Raw genomic sequence first — 17,157 nt, 5'->3', positions numbered from 1 at the left:
GATGCTAATGCAACCAAACCAACCATTCAGGGTTTACAGGCAGTATACTTTGAAGAAACGACCCTACAGGTCCCACCCCCATCCCAAAAGAAGAGATGGAGAGAAGAAAGAAGTAGAGAATAAAAGTAGGACTATTATAATGTGTCAAGTAAGGGAGCATACATAACCTCTGAGGGAAGATAGTCCCACTTCCACCTCATCATACGACAAGTTTTTCAACCCATGTGCCTTGATTTACTTTGTCTGGATAAAAAACCAATGAAATTGATACCATGATGTGGTATAGAATTCCTAATGCATTGCATAAACTGTGCCTGGAAGAAAGGACGGAGATAAGGATAAGGATAAATGCAATGATGCTAAAGGACATTAATGTTTCAGAAAAGAAATGATGCTGCCTGTGCTGTGTTGAGGGACAGTCTGCCTGAGGGAGCAACTTTCCGTAAACCTCAGGTAGAGTCAACACACTTAATTTCTTCTTGTCTTATTATCGCTCACTGGACACTTAAGCGGAGCGCTACTCTTCCACAATCCTGAGAGAGTTAATTTCCAACATCGCCTAATGAAATAAGCTTAGCAAAACAATTATGGCACCCATTTTTGTACCCCCCCAAAAAATTCATTCCCGTGTTATTTCATTTCCTACACATATCTTTTTTCATCGGTACCTTACGCTCTGGACTGGTCCATCTTTGGGGGTACCCTTACTCCTTAGGGCGTCATATGACCCTGTAAAACAATCTTTCATCCGAAAAGTGTGCCAGCTATAGCCAAGTTGAGTGCATAGAAAGTTTGAATGAAATGACACAGGAAAAAATGTCTTCGTTCAGGTATGAAAATTGGTGCAATCATTTTTTGCAAAGTTTATTTCACAAGGGAAGTATCTGATATTTAAATTTTCCCTATGTTTGTATTAATTAGTGTTAATGCAAGTGTAAGAAACATTCCCTTCATCATTTTTAAGGGGTGGTTTCCAAATTTCTTTTAGGGACAGATCGACGATCTGAGCCATCATTTTTTTCTTTATTTTTTTTATAATATTCTTTATTTTTCTTTGTTTTTTTAGGCTGGGGGGAGTTTCCGGAAACCCCCCCTGGATCCGCCCCTGCAAGGTCATCATCACATTTGTTGCTTTTTTTTCCAGGGCGGGTTCTTTGTGTGGATTGAATTTCCAGAGGGAACCGATACTTTCAAGATGATGCAATGGATGATTAATAAGTACCAGGTTTCCTTCATGCCAGGATTTTGGTGAGTACATTCTGCACTTTGTCTGGATACAGTAAGCATCAGTATATTTTGCATTGCTGGTGCTCTGAAAATGTGGATGCCTGTCAGTTGGGGTACACATGGCCGTCAGTTGACTTTAATTCTGGCTCTATTGCGAGGTGATGCAAGCACCCATATATCAATAAATGGGGCTTCATGTCCCACAGGTACTTTGCCTATTAGGGACTAGAGAATATTATACGATACTGTGCGGGGGAGGAAAGGCCCCAGGCCAAGAAGGTGAAGTGAAGGGTCTAGCTGCAAATAATTAAGACGTGATGGTTAAACAATTCTTATTTATGGGTTCGACGTAACTTGGATGGGGGTAGGGCCGATAAAGGAGAAGCTGTTTATTGTATATATTAAAATTGATAAAACTCAGGACCACCCTTTTTAAAATATAAAAGTCCAGTAGCTAGCAGACCTGTTTACCCTAAACCCGAGGCAAGAGTACTTTCCCAAAAAGTTGAGTGTATTTTTCAAAAAGTTGGTGTACTTTGCAAGCAAAGCCATATGGGCTAGGGAAAAGTGTACGCGTGGGTGCAAACGTGTTTGTGTAAGAATAGCATGTCACTTGTGAACACCTTCAGAATTTAACTCCTTCCAATACAACAGGAATAAAACAATTTTATTTACCTGTCAGTTTATAGCATTATCATAATAACCAGTGTCTTCCAAACAGATTGATAATGAAAAGATGAAGTTCGTGAAATAACATCTGCTGTTGACAGTGGCAAGTTCATTTTTACTATCATCTCAGAAAACATTGCTTCAGCGCGGACTACAGCCTTTTCTTCTGGCAGGATTTGCTTTGCGGGAATGAACTTCATAATTCCTTGGCAGCAACCTTGTCCAGGTAAGTTTTGGAACTGCAGTGTCGTTCGATGTCATATTTCCCAGCATGGGCAACGGAGAAATCTGATTTACAATACTTGCAGTGTGCATGACTTTTTCCCATAGTAGACTCCACAATTCCTGGCTCTTTCTTATATTTCTCCAAGAAAATCTACTGCTTCTGCTGTTTAGACTTGGTACAGTCATCCAAAACTGGCACATTGTTCCGCTTCATTTTGCCACGATTGTCCAGACGATCGCACGTGCTAACAACTGAACAAGGTTTCCACAGCTGAAGACTCACTGTCATGGTTATCTCCCTTCGACCGAAACCGGTATCAGTTGTACCATTCCGTAATCAGCACACCAACAACGGAAAACGTATTCTAGACTTTTTCTTATGCGTATTTTGTGCGTGTGTCGCGTATTTGCGTACTGATAATAATTTGGCGTACAAAATACGCCCAAATCGTACTGGTAAACAGGTCTGAGCTAGTATTTATTTATTTATTTATTAAAGAGATTTCTATAGCGCATAACTAAAAGCACTATGCGCTTTACAATATCACTAGGTATAAGCACACGCAAACATACTCTGATTAAATAGAACTTAGCCTAACAAGACATACAGCAGTCCCTCTCATGAACGGACACCCTTGGGCCATAGCAAAACTGTCCGTACATTGCAGGTGTCCGGTCACGGGAGGGATGACCACACCACCCCCTCCCCCATACACTCACACAGAGACACACAAACAACAGGATTGAGTCTATGCTAATCACTTCTTGTGGCTACTAAACAATAACAATAAACTCCTAATACTTCTTTAAACGTTCTGTAAAAATGATTTGTATGAAAAGTGTTGAAAAGAAGAGATAAAATAAATCCTCAAGGTAGTGAACACACTCACCATGCACTGACATACGAAAGCAGCCACACAAACACAGCACAGAGGAGCGTGTGCAGATGCTTTGCAAGAATAAGCTTGAAAACCAGTTTGAATAAATAGCAGCAGATAGAGCTGCATGTCATAATCATGTAATTATTTTTTTCTTGTCTGGCTTTATTGACTGCATGCCGATCGTGTGGCATGGCAGTGACTTTTCACTTTTCCGAGTGGGAAATACACTGTACATAACACAGCTCCCACTCTCCCTCACTAATGCCTACACCAAGCCGTGACAACTGATCCTTGGAAATTGTGTGGAAGAGTACACCTCTCTATTTCTCTCCAATGCTCTTCCTGCTGACATGCAGTGACACCGATACCCACAGAGTTTAGCCAGCTACCCCGTGACCCCCCCCCCCCCCCTTCCTCTCTCTCACTCCCTCCAGCCATGTACTGTTGGGGACTGTGGACAGAGAGGCCAGCTGCACTGTTTACTCAGAGCAAAACCAGTTGACTGTGTCGTAACTTTTGACAAAGCAAGACAACTGAAGGGTTCATAGATTAGGCAACCGACTCACTGGTCAAGGCTGAGGGGAAACAAGAGTATCTTGTCAATGAAAGAGGTTACACACAGACACACGATGCTGAGAACTGTGGCCGGTTTTTTACTCTCTATCGCTCAGGACCTTTATCGACTGTGGTTTCTGTTGTTTACGTCCAACAGACAAGAATAAAGAGCTCAGTGCAGTTTCATGTTGGCATCTTCGCATGTACTCCACTCCTGACCAAAACTACCCCCCCCCCCCCCCCCCCTCCGGATGGGTACACGGGCACTCAAGTTATCAGTGACTGTCATCACGCCATTGCCGCTGTGATCTTTGTACCAAGAGCCGGACTGCTCTGTTATCGATTTTGTTGTGGTGAAAATTTGACGATGGTCTGTCTGTACATTGGAGGTATGACCTGCTGTTGGGACCGAAAATGAGTGTCCGCGTCCACGTTTTGCAGGTGTCCGTTTAAGGGGGGGCAAATATAGAAGGAAAACACTCCGTGCCCAGCAAATGTGTCCGTACATGTCAGGTGTCCGCTCACGCCGGGGGCCGTACATTGCAGGGACTGCTGTACTAAGAACACTAAACATTTGAGTTCATACAAAAATAGAGAATTAAATTAAATAGTGGACAAACGATTAAAATAAGCTTAAGGCCTACACCGACTACAATGGACTATTTCAAATAGAAAAATTTAGTTAACTATAAAAGGCAGTGCATAAAACTCCATAATCCTAAGAAGGTCGAACAAATAAAAAAATATAAAAGACTATTTAACTATAATTACTTCGTAAAAGATAATAAACATGGTATACAAAACTGTAATTTTCAACAACAAATCTAAAAAGATTTTCATGCCATATTGCACAACACATTTTGACACACACCCAACCTCACACAAGCACACATACACACACACACACGCACACAGACACACATGTACTCACACACACACATACACACACAATAAATTCAACAAATATTTAAATACATAAAAAGAATTAAGTAAGCGTTTAAAACATATTTTACAAACAACAGTAGTACATATATATAGTGTTAATAATGTGAGACTACCCAATAAAAATATTTAACTAGTGAGTTTATTGGAATGCTGGCAGATAAAAACATATCACGAGGCAGGCGTGTGCTTCAGGTATTGTAAGCAGACTTGAAAAGGGGGATTTTAAGGGACTTTTTGAAAGTGGAAGAGGTTTTACAGTGACGGATGGGGTGGGGAAGTTGATTCCAGAGAGTGGGAGCGGAAAAGGAGAAAGAACGGTCGCCAGTGGTTTTGGTTTTGGTGCGTGGGATGGAAAGTATTCTGCTGTCAGTGGATGAGCGAAGCTGTCTGGATGGAGTGTAAGGATGCAAGAGTTCAGAAAGATAGACAGGAAAGTGAGGATCAGTGAAAGAGTTGAAGCAGATGTTGGTGGTTTTGTGTATGATGCGGGAAGATATAGGAAGCCAGTGGAGTTGTTGCATAAGTGGTTGTATGTGGTCGTGTTTCTTTGCCCTGAAGATGAGTCTAGCTGCTGTGTTTTGGACTTTCTGAAGTTTGTCTGTGAGGTGCTGGGGAATGCCTGTGAGTAGAGCGTTGCAGTAGTCAAATTTGGAGAGAATGAGAGAGCAGACAAGAGTTTTGGTGGCGTCAAAGGAAAGAAGATGTCTAATGCTGCTGATTTTTCTGATCTCAGTGTATGCAGATCTACAGATGTTCGTGATGTGCTTGTCCATGGAGAGGGTGTCTGTGAAGGTCACTCCAAGGTTTCTAGCAGAGGATGAGAGTTTGATGTCAGAGTTGCCTACAGAGATAGAAGGAACAGAAGGAGGGAGAGGCTTGTTTTTAGGGTGGATGAGGAGGACTTCAGTTTTGTCATCATTTAGTTTTAGTTTGTTGCAGGTCATCCAGCGCTTGACGTCGGATGATGATGATATACTTGTACTGTATACGCTATGTACAGAACAATGATGATTAGGGGGGATAAACATACATTCACTTTCTAACATACCCTGACACAGAGAATAATAAGTCGCGTAAGGCGAAATTACTACATTTAGTCAAGCTGTGGAACTCCCAGAATGAAACTGAACGTAGTCCGCCGCTAGTGCAAAAGGCAGTGAAAGTGACGAGCCTGTTTGGCGCGGTAGCGGTTGCGCTGTGCTTCATAGCACGCTTTACTGTACCTCTCTTCGTTTTAACTTTCTGAGCGTGTTTTTAATCCAAACATATATCTATATGTTTTTGGAATCAGGAACCGACAAGGAATAAGATGAAAGTGTTTTTAAATTGATTTCGAAAATTTAATTTTGATCATAATTTTTATATCTTTAATTTTTAGAGCTTGTTTTTAATCCAAATATAACATACTTATATGTTTTTGGAATCAGGAAATGATGAACAATAAGATGAACGTACATTTGGATCGTTTTATAAAAAAGATTGTTTTTTTACAATTTTCAGATTTTTAATGACCAAAGTCATTGATTAATTTTTAAGCCACCAAGCTGAAATGCAATACCGAAGTCCGGCCTTCGTCGAAGATTGCTTGGCCAAAATTTCAATCAATTTTATTGAAAAATGAGGGTGTGACAGTGCCGCCTCAACTTTTACAAAAAGCCGGATATTGCGTCATCAAAGACATTTATCGAAAAAAAAGAAAAAAACGTCCGGGGATATCATTCCCAGGAACTCTCATGTAAAATTTCATAAAGATCGGTCCAGTAGTTTAGTCTGAATCGCTCTACACACACACACACGCACAGACAGACAGACACACACACACACATACACCACGACCCTCGTCTCGATTCCCCCTCTACGTTAAAACATTTAGTCAAAACTTGACTAAATGTAAAAAGAGTACCACGTAACATATCTTGTGGATTTGTGATATATGCGCTAAAAGTTAAGTAAACACATACATTTCTTTTTAAAATGGTTGGCGAGGCAAGCTATGTTGGCACCCGCACTGTCGGCTTTGGTCACCACTGTGTCGCCTGTCAGAGGAGCGACACCCTCCGACCGGCTGAGCGGCGAAAGGGCGCGTTCCCAATCGGCTGGTTCTCACAGGTGTGACGTTATACATAAGGATCGAGCCGTTCGACAGTAGTCGACAGGCGTGTTTAAAACGAGTTTATAAAACACCATCAAATAAGAGACAGAAAAAAAAACACTTTTCGTTGTGCTAGATACTGTAGGTATATCTTTCGCATGGTAGGTATGGCATATACCGTCCTAAAGAAATGTAATTAAATCTGGAGAGTAAGAATTCATCTATAAATAGTGTGATTGTGTAAATTGGCACACATCCACAAATAATTTAATTAAAGGGAGGATAAATTGTTTACATCCAATCGCAGGAGCTGCGGTAGGCCTAAGCTAGGACAATGTATGTGTGATTGTGTGTGCGGTGCACAGCAGCCCGTCTGCCTGGTGGGGCAATGCCCTTCGCTCCCAGCAGTCGGGCGCCGGCAGAGTCTCGCACACACAACAAGCGCGGACGGACACGCTGACCAGCAGACGTGCGTCACGTATAAGGTCTGGTGTACCGCTACCCGCCTGCAGGGTGGGACAGAAGCTGTCCTTCGCTCCTTGTTCGGCGGGCGCTGACGTACATAGTGAGGTGGGCGTGGTACCAGTATGGTGGCAAATGATGGGGTAAAAAGGGCGACGTCTCAACATGATCCCCCGTCCCCCTGGGCTGAGGTCAGCAGGAGTGTAGGTGGGGAGGGGCCACATGTACCACTTGTACATGAGGGGAATGGGGGAATAGGCCTCGTCGGAAAGTGTAAACGGTAGCAGCGACCCGGCCGGTGTTTAGAGCCCATTCGCTCTGCAGGCTAAGCACCCATATACGCTTGAATGCATGCTGATATAGTGCAAGTATATAATGATTGATACCCACTGTTCTCTGTTGGGAAAATTTTCCAAATTTATTGATCACTTCTTATTGACATTGGGGGATAGAGTGTGTTCGTGCCAACAAATAGACACCAACAATTTCATCTGTTTGTGAATCGTTACATCTGTAGTTCTTATTTCAGTTCTATCATCCGTCTTCTTTTTTTTCTGCTTTGTCTATGTGCACACACGAGTACAGTATTTTTTGGTCTTTTATTTGTGCAGTGCATCCACTCTGAAAAACTATGGCAACTGTGCTCGCATTTCCATCTGCTATCATGAAGAGAGTGTGCTTGTGGATGCGGTGCAGAAAGTGTGTAAGGGTGCCTGCGAGTTCATGCAGCTCAGCCACCCCTGACCCTAGCCAGTAACACCTTCATGCAGCTCGGTCACCCCTGACCCTAGCCAGGAACACCTTCATGCAGCTCGGTCACCCCTGACCCTAGCCAGCAACACCTTCATGCAGCTCGGCCACCCCTCACCCTTTTCTTGTATAGAATATAGTCAATGTTTGTAAAGATTTTAGTCAAGCAGTATGTAAGAAATGTTAAGTCCTTTGTACTGGAAACTTGCATTCTCCCAGTAAGGTAATATATTGTACTATGTTGCAAGCCCCTGGAGCAATTTTTTGATTAGTGCTTTTGTGAACAAGAAACAATTAACAAGTGGCTCTATCCCATCTCCCCCCCTTTCCCCGTCGCGATATAACCTTCGTGGTTGAAAACGACGTTAAACACCAAATAAAGAAAGTGTGTGTGGGTGAGTGTTTGTGTGTGTGCCGGTGCCGGTGAGTTACTGACACTCAGGGAGGATGGCTACAATAGGGACAGAGCTGTTCCTTATACAGAGTCCCTTGTAGCATTGGAGAGACTACTCTGGAGGGAAGGGAGGCTCCCTTAACCAGAGCGCTATTAAATTTCATATTAAAGGCATATGTACTCGATGACTATACACGCTAATCGCTTTACCAACAGCTGGAGACATGCTAAATTAAGTTCCCTGCAAAATATTGTGGTCTAGGACCCCTTCAATGTTGAGATATGTTAATTTTCATTTTGATCTGGATCGTCCTATTTATAGATTTGGCAACACATGTAACGTTGATGCAAGGGAGCTAACACCGCGGCTTTGTTGACATCCTCACTTTTTCAGAGGCTAGAACAAGCTGTAATGCATGTATTATGGTCCGCGCATGGTGACATATCGTCATTATTATGGTCTTATGGTGCGTTTGACATCGATTATGGGCAAACTACACTTTGTAAACACGGGAGCGCGTACATATGCCTTTAAGGCATTTGGGTATCTTTTTCCCAGACGCAAAAGATGGTGAACGCGTTTGTTTGGCAATAACAGTTAGAAACACACACATTCTGGTTTAGTGTTTCAACTTCAGCTTTACACCCCTCAGGGGCCTTTTCTACCGCGATTTAACAAACTACACTCTTACTGTAGTCTTCCCAGCGGTGGCCCCTGGATTTTGCACATTCTGGCTTTGCGCCAGGAGTCTTCTCCTACTTCGCAAATAGTACTCTTTGCCTCTAGATTAAACCAACGAAGGCTGAATCACGAAACACATTAAGGTTTTCATTTGAATATCGAGATTAAAAATGATCATTTAAATGTTGTATTTGAACGAGAATTTGTTGAGTTGAGTCAACACTTTGTTGATGAGTGACTTTCTTTCTCTCCATGTATATTTGTCTTGCTTTCTGCACACTGAATTTATGTTTGATTGTAGCACCCAAGCAATTCATCCTCTGGTCACTTTTTAAAGAATGTTAACAATGCCTGTCTGACCATGTTGACTAAACCATCAAGTCATGTTTGCTTGTGTGAGGATGCCCAGCCTAATAGTCTCCTGTCCGCCCAGCGACCTTCCCCTTGACCCTGCTTGTGACCTCGATGTTTTATGCCCCCGCAAGGGGCACGATACTCTCTAAGCACCCAAAACCTCAGAGAGATAACTGGCGGAAACCTTCCTATTCACCAATCAGACAAGGCACAACTAGCAGAACACACCCTTTTGGTCTCGACTGCGTTGTGGGTACAAGTGTATTAACCTTTGCCGGATGCCGCTTTTGACTACACACGCCCGACGATGCGGGTTTGTCTGAACCCATACATTTGAAAGAGGGTTTTTACCGTTTATTTCTCTGACGACGATGCGGGTTTGTCTGAACCCATACATTTGAAAGAGGGTTTTTGAGTCACTTGAGAAAAAGTGACTATGTAATCGGTCAGTGTTAGTCTGTCCGGCCGGCCGTCCGGCCGGCCGTCCGGCCGGCCGTCCGTAGACACCACCTTAACGTTGGACTTTTCTCGGAAACTATCAAAGCGATCCGGCTCATATTTTGTTTAGTCGTGACCTCCAATGACCTCTACACTTTAACGATGGTTTCGTTGACCTTTGACCTTTTTCAAGGTCACAGGTCAGCGTCAAAGGAAAAATTAGACATTTTATATCTTTGACAAAGTTCATCGGATGTGATTGAAACTTTGTAGGATTATTCTTTACATCAAAGTATTTACATCTGTAGCCTTTTACGAACGTTATCAGAAAAACAAGGGAGATAACTAGCCTTTTCTGTTCGGCAACACACAACTTAACGTTGGGCTTTTCTCGGAAACTATAAAAGTGACCGGGCTCAAATTTTATGTGAACGTGACTCCCAGTGACCTCTACACTTTGACGTCTGCTTTGGTGACCTTTGACCTTTTTCAAGGTCACAGGTATGTCTTGAAGGAAAAAAATTGAAATATCATATCTCTGAAACTATTCATCGGATTTGATTCAAACTTTATAGGATTATTCTTTACATCAAATTATTTACATCTGTATTGTGTTGTGAATAGCAATTTCTTCCTGTCCATCTGATGCCTCATATAATATTCAGAACTGCGAAAGTGACTCGATCGAGCGTTTGCTCTTCTTGTTACCGTTTATTTCTCTAATGACGGGGTGGGTTCAGGGAAACCCACAGCGCTACTTCAGTGGGTGCAACGAGTTTCTCCCTTCACCGACTTCTTGCAGGGGCGGGAGAGGGGGAGGGAGAGGGGGAGGGAGAGACTGAGAGAGAGACTGAGAGAGACTGAGAGACTAAGAAAGAGAGAGAGAGAGAGACTAAGAAAGAGAGAGAGAGACTAAGAAAGAGAGAGAGACTAAGAAAGAGAGAGAGAGACTAAGAAAGAGAGAGACTAAGAAAGAGAGAGATAGACTAAGAAAGAGAGAGAGAGAGAGAGACTAAGAAAGAGAGAGAGACTAAGAAAGAGAGAGAGAGAAAGAGACTAAGAAAGAGAGAGAGAGAGACTAAGAAAGAGAGACTAAGAGAGAGAGAGACTAAGAAAGAGAGAGAGAGACTAAGAAAGAGAGAGAGAGAGACTAAGAAAGAGAGAGAGAGAGACTAAGAAAGAGAGAGGGAGACTAAGAAAGAGAGAGAGAGACTAAGAAAGAGAGAGAGAGAGGGACTAAGAAAGAGAGAGAGAGAGACTAAGAAAGAGAGAGAGACTAAGAAAGAGAGAGAGACTAAGAAAGAGAGAGAGAGAGACTAAGAAGAGAGAGAGAGACTAAGAAAGCGAGAGAGAGAGACTACGAAAGAGAGAGAGAGAGAGAGAGAGAGAGACTAAGAAAGAAAGAGAGAGAGAGACTAAGAAAGAGAGAGAGAGACTAAGAAAGAGAGAGAGACTAAGAAAGAGAGAGAGAGAGACAAAGAAAGAGAGAGAGACTAAGTCGGAAAGAGAGAGAGAGAGAGACTAAGAAAGAGAGAGAGACAAAGAAAGAGAGAGAGACTACGAAAGAGAGAGAGAGAGAGAGAGAGAGACTAAGAAAAAGAGAGAGAGAGACTAAGAAAGAGCGAGAGAGAGACTAAGAAAGAGAGAGAGAGAGACTAAGAAAGAGAGAGAGAGAGAGAATAAGAAAGAGAGAGAGAGACTAAGAAAGAGAGAGAGAGAGACTAAGAAAGAGAGAGAGAGAGAGACTAAGAAAGAGAGAGAGAGACTAAGAAAGAGAGAGAGACTAAGAAAGAGAGAGAGAGAGACAAAGAAAGAGAGAGAGACTAAGTCGGAAAGAGAGAGAGAGAGAGACTAAGAAAGAGAGAGAGAGACAAAGAAAGAGAGAGAGAGACTAAGAAAGAGAGAGAGAGAGAGAGAGAGAGACTAAGAAAAAGAGAGAGAGAGACTAAGAAAGAGCGAGAGAGAGACTAAGAAAGAGAGAGAGAGAGACTAAGAAAGAGAGAGAGAGACTAAGAAAGAGAGAGAGAGAGAGAATAAGAAAGAGAGAGAGAGACTAAGAAAGAGAGAGAGAGAGAGACTAAGAAAGAGAGAGAGAGAGAGACTAAGAAAGAGAGAGAGAGAGACTAAGAAAGAGAGAGACTAACAAAGAGAGAGAGACTAACAAAGAGAGAGAGACTAAGAAAGAGAGAGAGAGAGACTAAGAAAGAGAGAGAGAGAGACTAAGAAAGAGAGAGAGAGAGAGCCTAAGAAAGAGAGAGAGAGACTAAGAAAGAGAGAGAGAGAGAGACTAAGAAAGAGAGAGAGAGAGACTAAGAAAGAGAGAGAGAGAGACTAAGAAAGAGAGAGAGAGACTAAGAGAGAGAGAGAGAGCGAGAGACTAAGAAAGAGAGAGAGAGACTAAGAAAGAGAGAGAGAGAGACTAAGAAAGAGAGACAGAGAGACTAAGAAAGAGAGACAGAGAGACTAAGAGAGAGAGAGAGAGAGACTAAGAAAGAGAGAGAGAGAGACTAAGAAAGAGAGAGAGAGAGAGACTAAGAAAGAGAGACAGAGAGACTAAGAAAGAGAGACTAAGAGAGAGAGACAGAGAGAGAGAGACAGAGAGAGAGAGAGTCAGATAGACAGACAGTCAGATAGACGGATAGACAGACGGATAGACAGACAGACAGACAGACAGACAGAGCAACTGACAACAGACATACAGACAGAGAGATACGGTCAGACAGACAGAGAGACAGACAGTCTCTTGGAGACAAACAGGCAGACAGACACTGTTCCGCCGCTTTGGTAATTATGGGTGTAGCAGAACCCGCGCCGTCGGCAGAGGGATAGTTACAATCACTACTACTCTTTAAAAGTATGGGTTTGTGTGAACCCGCGCCATCGGTAGTGTTTATGTAAATTATCATAATCAATTAATTTTAATGTTTTGTCATGTACACACTAAAAATTTGCAGACAGAGAGCAAATTAGGTGTGTGAGAGATACTTAAAATTTCAAAACGATACCTTTAATGGTTCCAGAGTTACAATGATTTTAGTGTGTCTCTGGGTACAGGTGAACCCAGGAAGCACGGCAAAGGTTAAAGAGATCTTTCACCTTTAAGCTTTTTGTTTTTTTGTTTCTATTTTTAAATTTTGATGCAACATTGCCGATTGTCTTTGGGAAAGAGTTTGTTTTCGTCACTCACAAGGCACTGCTGTAACAAAAAGACGCAGGGGTCAAGGTTGAGGAAAAAGTCCCTTCTGTCATTCCGAAATTACAGTAATTACATTTGCACTCGCAGTGTTTAATGAAACACTGTTCAGAGTTTGGAATAAAAGAGAAAAGTCACACACCAACATCTCGGGAAAAAAACCCACCAAAAACTGCCAACACAGTTAAACTTCAAGGCTGCGTGAACAAAACAAGACACAAAATAAGACATCTTGAACACAGTAACAACACATCAAAAATTTTACTCACAATTTATTATCAGTAATTGAAGTTTCTTCCTTAATTACTCAGACAGGTGAACCTTTTGCACAAATGTATGTACCGGTAGTCGACGTTCTTAATGTTTCTAGCACATGTGTGATAATTTTCCATTGTCATTGATTTGTTGGTCCTTGGCCCTGAACACATCCAAACTAATGCAGCAAGTGAAGTACAAGCACAAGATGAAACAGGGAAACGCCGCTAGTCATCATCTCGTTCTGCCTCCTCTGCCAGTCCCCCAAACACCTGGGACGGGACAGGCTGCTGATGAAGCTCCATCTCTGTCAACAGCATCATAGTCAGTGATGTTAGTCACACTCACTTCACATTTAACAATGCACCAACACTCCTTATGGGCAGGCATGAACCTCTGATAGAACCATCACAGTCCCTAGTGTTATATTACATCTCTGTCAACACCATCGGTGTTTCCAGTCATTTCAAACACCCTTGACAAGCAGACAAAGCGCTCTGTTAACAACCTTAAAGTTGAGCCTGTTATTCATAACAAACAGAGCAGAGCTTACGTGTTGGATACTATGCATATAAACTTAGCAAAAATAATTATTGCACCCATTTTCATACCCCAACTAAAACATTCATTCATGTGTTATTTCATTCATTCATTCAGACTTTAGGCCCTTCACTTGGCAATCTGGCACACTTTTCGGATGAACAAATTTCTTTTGCAGGGGTCACGTGACCGCCATCGAAGTAAGGGTACCCCCTTAAATCAACCTGACAAAAATGTTTGGTACCAATTAAAACATTTACGCAAATTCAGAATGGGCACAACTTGGCAATTTTTACATACGAGGAAAAAGCAAAATCAATCATCCATCCAGAAATGTTTTGTTTGTTTGGCTATCTTGCGTATTTTTTGTGTTATGCCATTCCTACTGATGCTGGTGTCGATCGCATGAGCAGTCAAATACGGGAGGTTTTTGCGTCAATTTTAAGGAATACCATGAGATAAAGCGCTGTATTTCAGCAATGACCTGATGGATTGTTTCAAAACTTTCAGGATCTAATGCCTACATAAGAGACGTACTTCTGAGAAAATTTTGTATTGCTACAGATGTATTTGTTCAGATGTTATGCAATCTTCCGGAAAATGTTTTAAAACTTGTCATAGTTTTGTGGGTTTACATACAAATAAAACACACATGACTTTGCATGCATTCAGAAACATTATTGATACAAATACTGCCAACTTTCATTTCTGTACGACCACTAGTTTATATTTGCTAGTCCTGTAAATATGATTGCAATATTTGTGATGATGGTTGTGCTACAGCGATGCACTGTCATGCGTGACCGTAGCGTGTTTTAAGCAGCCGTCAGTCAGCCATAGAAAACAGCCTGAACGTTTCTTTATTTTTTTCATTTAGACAAATTTTTACTTAAAGGCATATGTACTCGATGACTATACACGCTAATAGCTTTACCAACAGCTGGAGACATGCTAAATTAAGTTCCCTGCAAAATATTGTGGTCTAGGACCCCTTCAATGTTGAGATATGTTAATTTTCATTAAATTACATATTCTTACTCCCAATCACATATTACATTTGACTACGTCTGAGATGCTAGGTACTGAAAACGCTTACCCATCTAACACAACAAGGGGAAGCAAACCCACCACCAAAAAGGCAAACGTAGCCATGGTAACGAGAGGGTATCCCGGGAGTTACCTCCCCTCTAGTGGATACCACGTCACTTCCTACCACAACACGTGGCAATTCATACGATTTTCAGCGTCTCATGAGAGAGGTTGTTGAAATTTTCGCTCCGTGGCTGCCAGGTGTGAGTTCCTCACAGGCCGGCCACGTTACTCGTCTTTCACCCGTGCGGGCTTCTTTTGGTGAGCCCGTTCTTGTTTGTTTCTACCAACTTTTTTGCTATGTTTAGTTACTGACGTTTTCGTCCTTTGGGACATGTTTGTCAGTGACTTTGTGCGTTTTCGCCATTTTGTATTCTGGTCAGTGTGTTGACTGTGACATTTTGGTGTGTTAGCCTCCGCTTGTCTACTCTAGTAGTTTGCAAGCGTGGTGTTTGTGGTTCTTTAAACATTGTGTGTTACTGAGCTTTCTGTCCGTTCGGACTTGTGTTTGTCAGTAATTTTTCGTGTTGTTCGTTTGTTTGTTGGTCAGCTGGGCTGACCCCGATAAACGGAGAGAATCTTACGAGTTCGGTCGTAGGCCGCTACTCTTGGTATAGTGCTAGTTCTGTGTGTTCTAGCGTTACTATCGTTTCCTCCTTTGCTCTGGTTGGAGCAGGGGGAGTGTGTGTCCGCTTTGTTTCAGTCCCTCGTTCCAGCGATCCGCTGATAGTGTACGAGGTTATGCAGCGCTCTGTTGTTTCCGGCAGTGCCGCCCTTCCGTTCTGCGGTGGGGGATGTGCTGTCACTTGCTTACCTGGTCGTGCCTTCCGGTTTCCGGATTTCAGGTTCCTGCCTCAGCGGTTTCCGCCTCCTCAGGTGGACTCTCAAGTAAGTAGAGCTGGTCCGACTGCCCTGGTGAGGCGACGGGACATTCCCTGCTGGGAAACAGCTCACATGGGCAGAGTCACTACCTGCACTCTGCTGGTCGGCCGGCACCACCTTACGAGGCTTGGGTTGGTTGACCAGCAGGGGTGGTTTGCTGTCAGTTGGCACGTTCGCCTGTCTCAGGACCGCGCAACTGTTGACTGGCAGCGGCGACCCTTCCCGGTTTCGGCCGGGATAAACACAGCGGTGGCTTGCCGCCGGCCGACATTTCCGCCTGTCTCAGGACCGCGGAACTTGTTGACTGGCAGGAGCCCGCACGGGAGAAAGACGAGTAATGTGGCCAGCTGGTGAGGAACTCACACAAGGCAGCCACGGGAGCGCAAAAAATTCAACAACCTCTCTCATGAGCCGCTGAAAGTCGTATGAATATGACCACGTGTTGGTATAGGAAGTGACGTAGTATCCACTAGATGGGAGGTAACTCCCGGGGTACCGGCCCGTTACCATGGCTACGTTTGCCTTTTTGGTGATGGGGTTGCTTCCCTTTAATTTGTTAGACGGGTAAGCGTTTTCAGTACCTAGCATCTCAGACTGTGTCAAATGCTATATGTGATTGGGAGTAAGCATATGTAATTTCTTCTTCTTCTTCTTCTTCTTCTTCGTTCATGGGCTTAGACTCCCACGTTCACTCATGTTTTAAGCACAAGTGGAGTTGTACGTGTATGACCGTTTTTACCCCGCCATTCAGGCAGCATACGCCGATTTCGGGGGAGGTATGCTGGGTATTTTCGTGTTTCTATAACCCACCGAACTCTGACATGGATTACAGGATCTTTTCCGTGCGCACTTGGTCTTGTGCTTGCGTGTACACACGAAGGGGGTTAAGTCACTAGCAGGTCTGCACATAAGTTGACCTGGGAGATCGGAAAAATCTCCACTCTGAACCCACCAGGCGGCAGCGACCGGGATTCGAACTCAAGACCTCCCGATTAGGAGGCCGACGTCTTACCACCACGCCACTGCGCCCGTCATATGTAATTTAATCTAAAGATGTCCCATCACAATTCCCTTCAGTGCGTCAAAGGGCGCATTGAGATTACGTACCACTGCGCCACCAAATGTACACTTTACATCGGATTACACACCTACACACACACATACACAGATAACACGAGCTATGTAGCGGCTAATTCTCAGATGGCACCATATTGCACCATTTTGCATCTTTGGTCAAAAACGCGCACATGCTTCTTTGACGCTTCTTGCCTTCGACTATGTCCCATCGGAATTTAGTTGAGGGGGACAAATGTCCCATTGCCTTTTTCTCCCAGGCTAAACCCTGCATGACCCATGTTAAAACAAATCTTTGATCTGAAAAGTGTGACAGATGTGGAGCCTTAAATGGCATGGAAAGTCCGAGTGAATTGACATGTGAATTAATGTTTTAGTTTGGGTACGAAAATGGGTGCCATAATTTTTTGCTAGGTTTATTTGAATCCAAAAGAATTGCATGAAACTTCA

General features: G+C 43.0%; 2 protein-coding genes across 4 annotated transcripts in view; one reads left to right on the top strand and one right to left on the bottom strand.

Annotated features, from left to right (window-relative positions):
* The window catches only part of LOC138949184 (uncharacterized HTH-type transcriptional regulator YisV-like), a 37,280-nt gene that overhangs the window by 10,425 nt on the left and 9,698 nt on the right, over nt 1-17,157 (top strand). The window contains exons 8-11 of one of the 3 annotated variants that reach the window (XR_011450179.1): nt 382-453; nt 1,145-1,248; nt 2,027-2,122; nt 7,668-7,805. Coding sequence is in view for 2 of the 3 variants with exons in the window: in XM_070320960.1 (XP_070177061.1) it covers nt 382-453; nt 1,145-1,248; nt 7,668-7,800 (309 nt within the window). In the remaining variant the exon portion in view is untranslated. Of the gene's footprint in view, nt 1-381; nt 454-1,144; nt 1,249-2,026; nt 2,123-7,667; nt 9,066-17,157 lie in introns of those variants that run through there. The other 2 variants (XM_070320960.1, XM_070320961.1) reach the window with 2 other exon arrangements.
* The window catches only part of LOC138949177 (pre-mRNA-splicing factor SYF1-like), a 62,807-nt gene continuing 58,774 nt past the window's right edge, over nt 13,125-17,157 (bottom strand). Inside the window, exon 24 of the mRNA XM_070320949.1 lies at nt 13,125-13,429. Within this exon, the coding sequence (XP_070177050.1) occupies nt 13,350-13,429 (80 nt within the window). The 3' untranslated portion in view covers nt 13,125-13,349. The remainder of the gene's footprint in view (nt 13,430-17,157) is intronic.

This window comes from Littorina saxatilis, linkage group LG15 (assembly GCF_037325665.1).
Source record: "Littorina saxatilis isolate snail1 linkage group LG15, US_GU_Lsax_2.0, whole genome shotgun sequence".
Classification (NCBI taxonomy): Eukaryota; Metazoa; Mollusca; class Gastropoda; order Littorinimorpha; family Littorinidae; genus Littorina; species Littorina saxatilis.
This window is presented reverse-complemented; position numbering and strand designations above follow the sequence as displayed.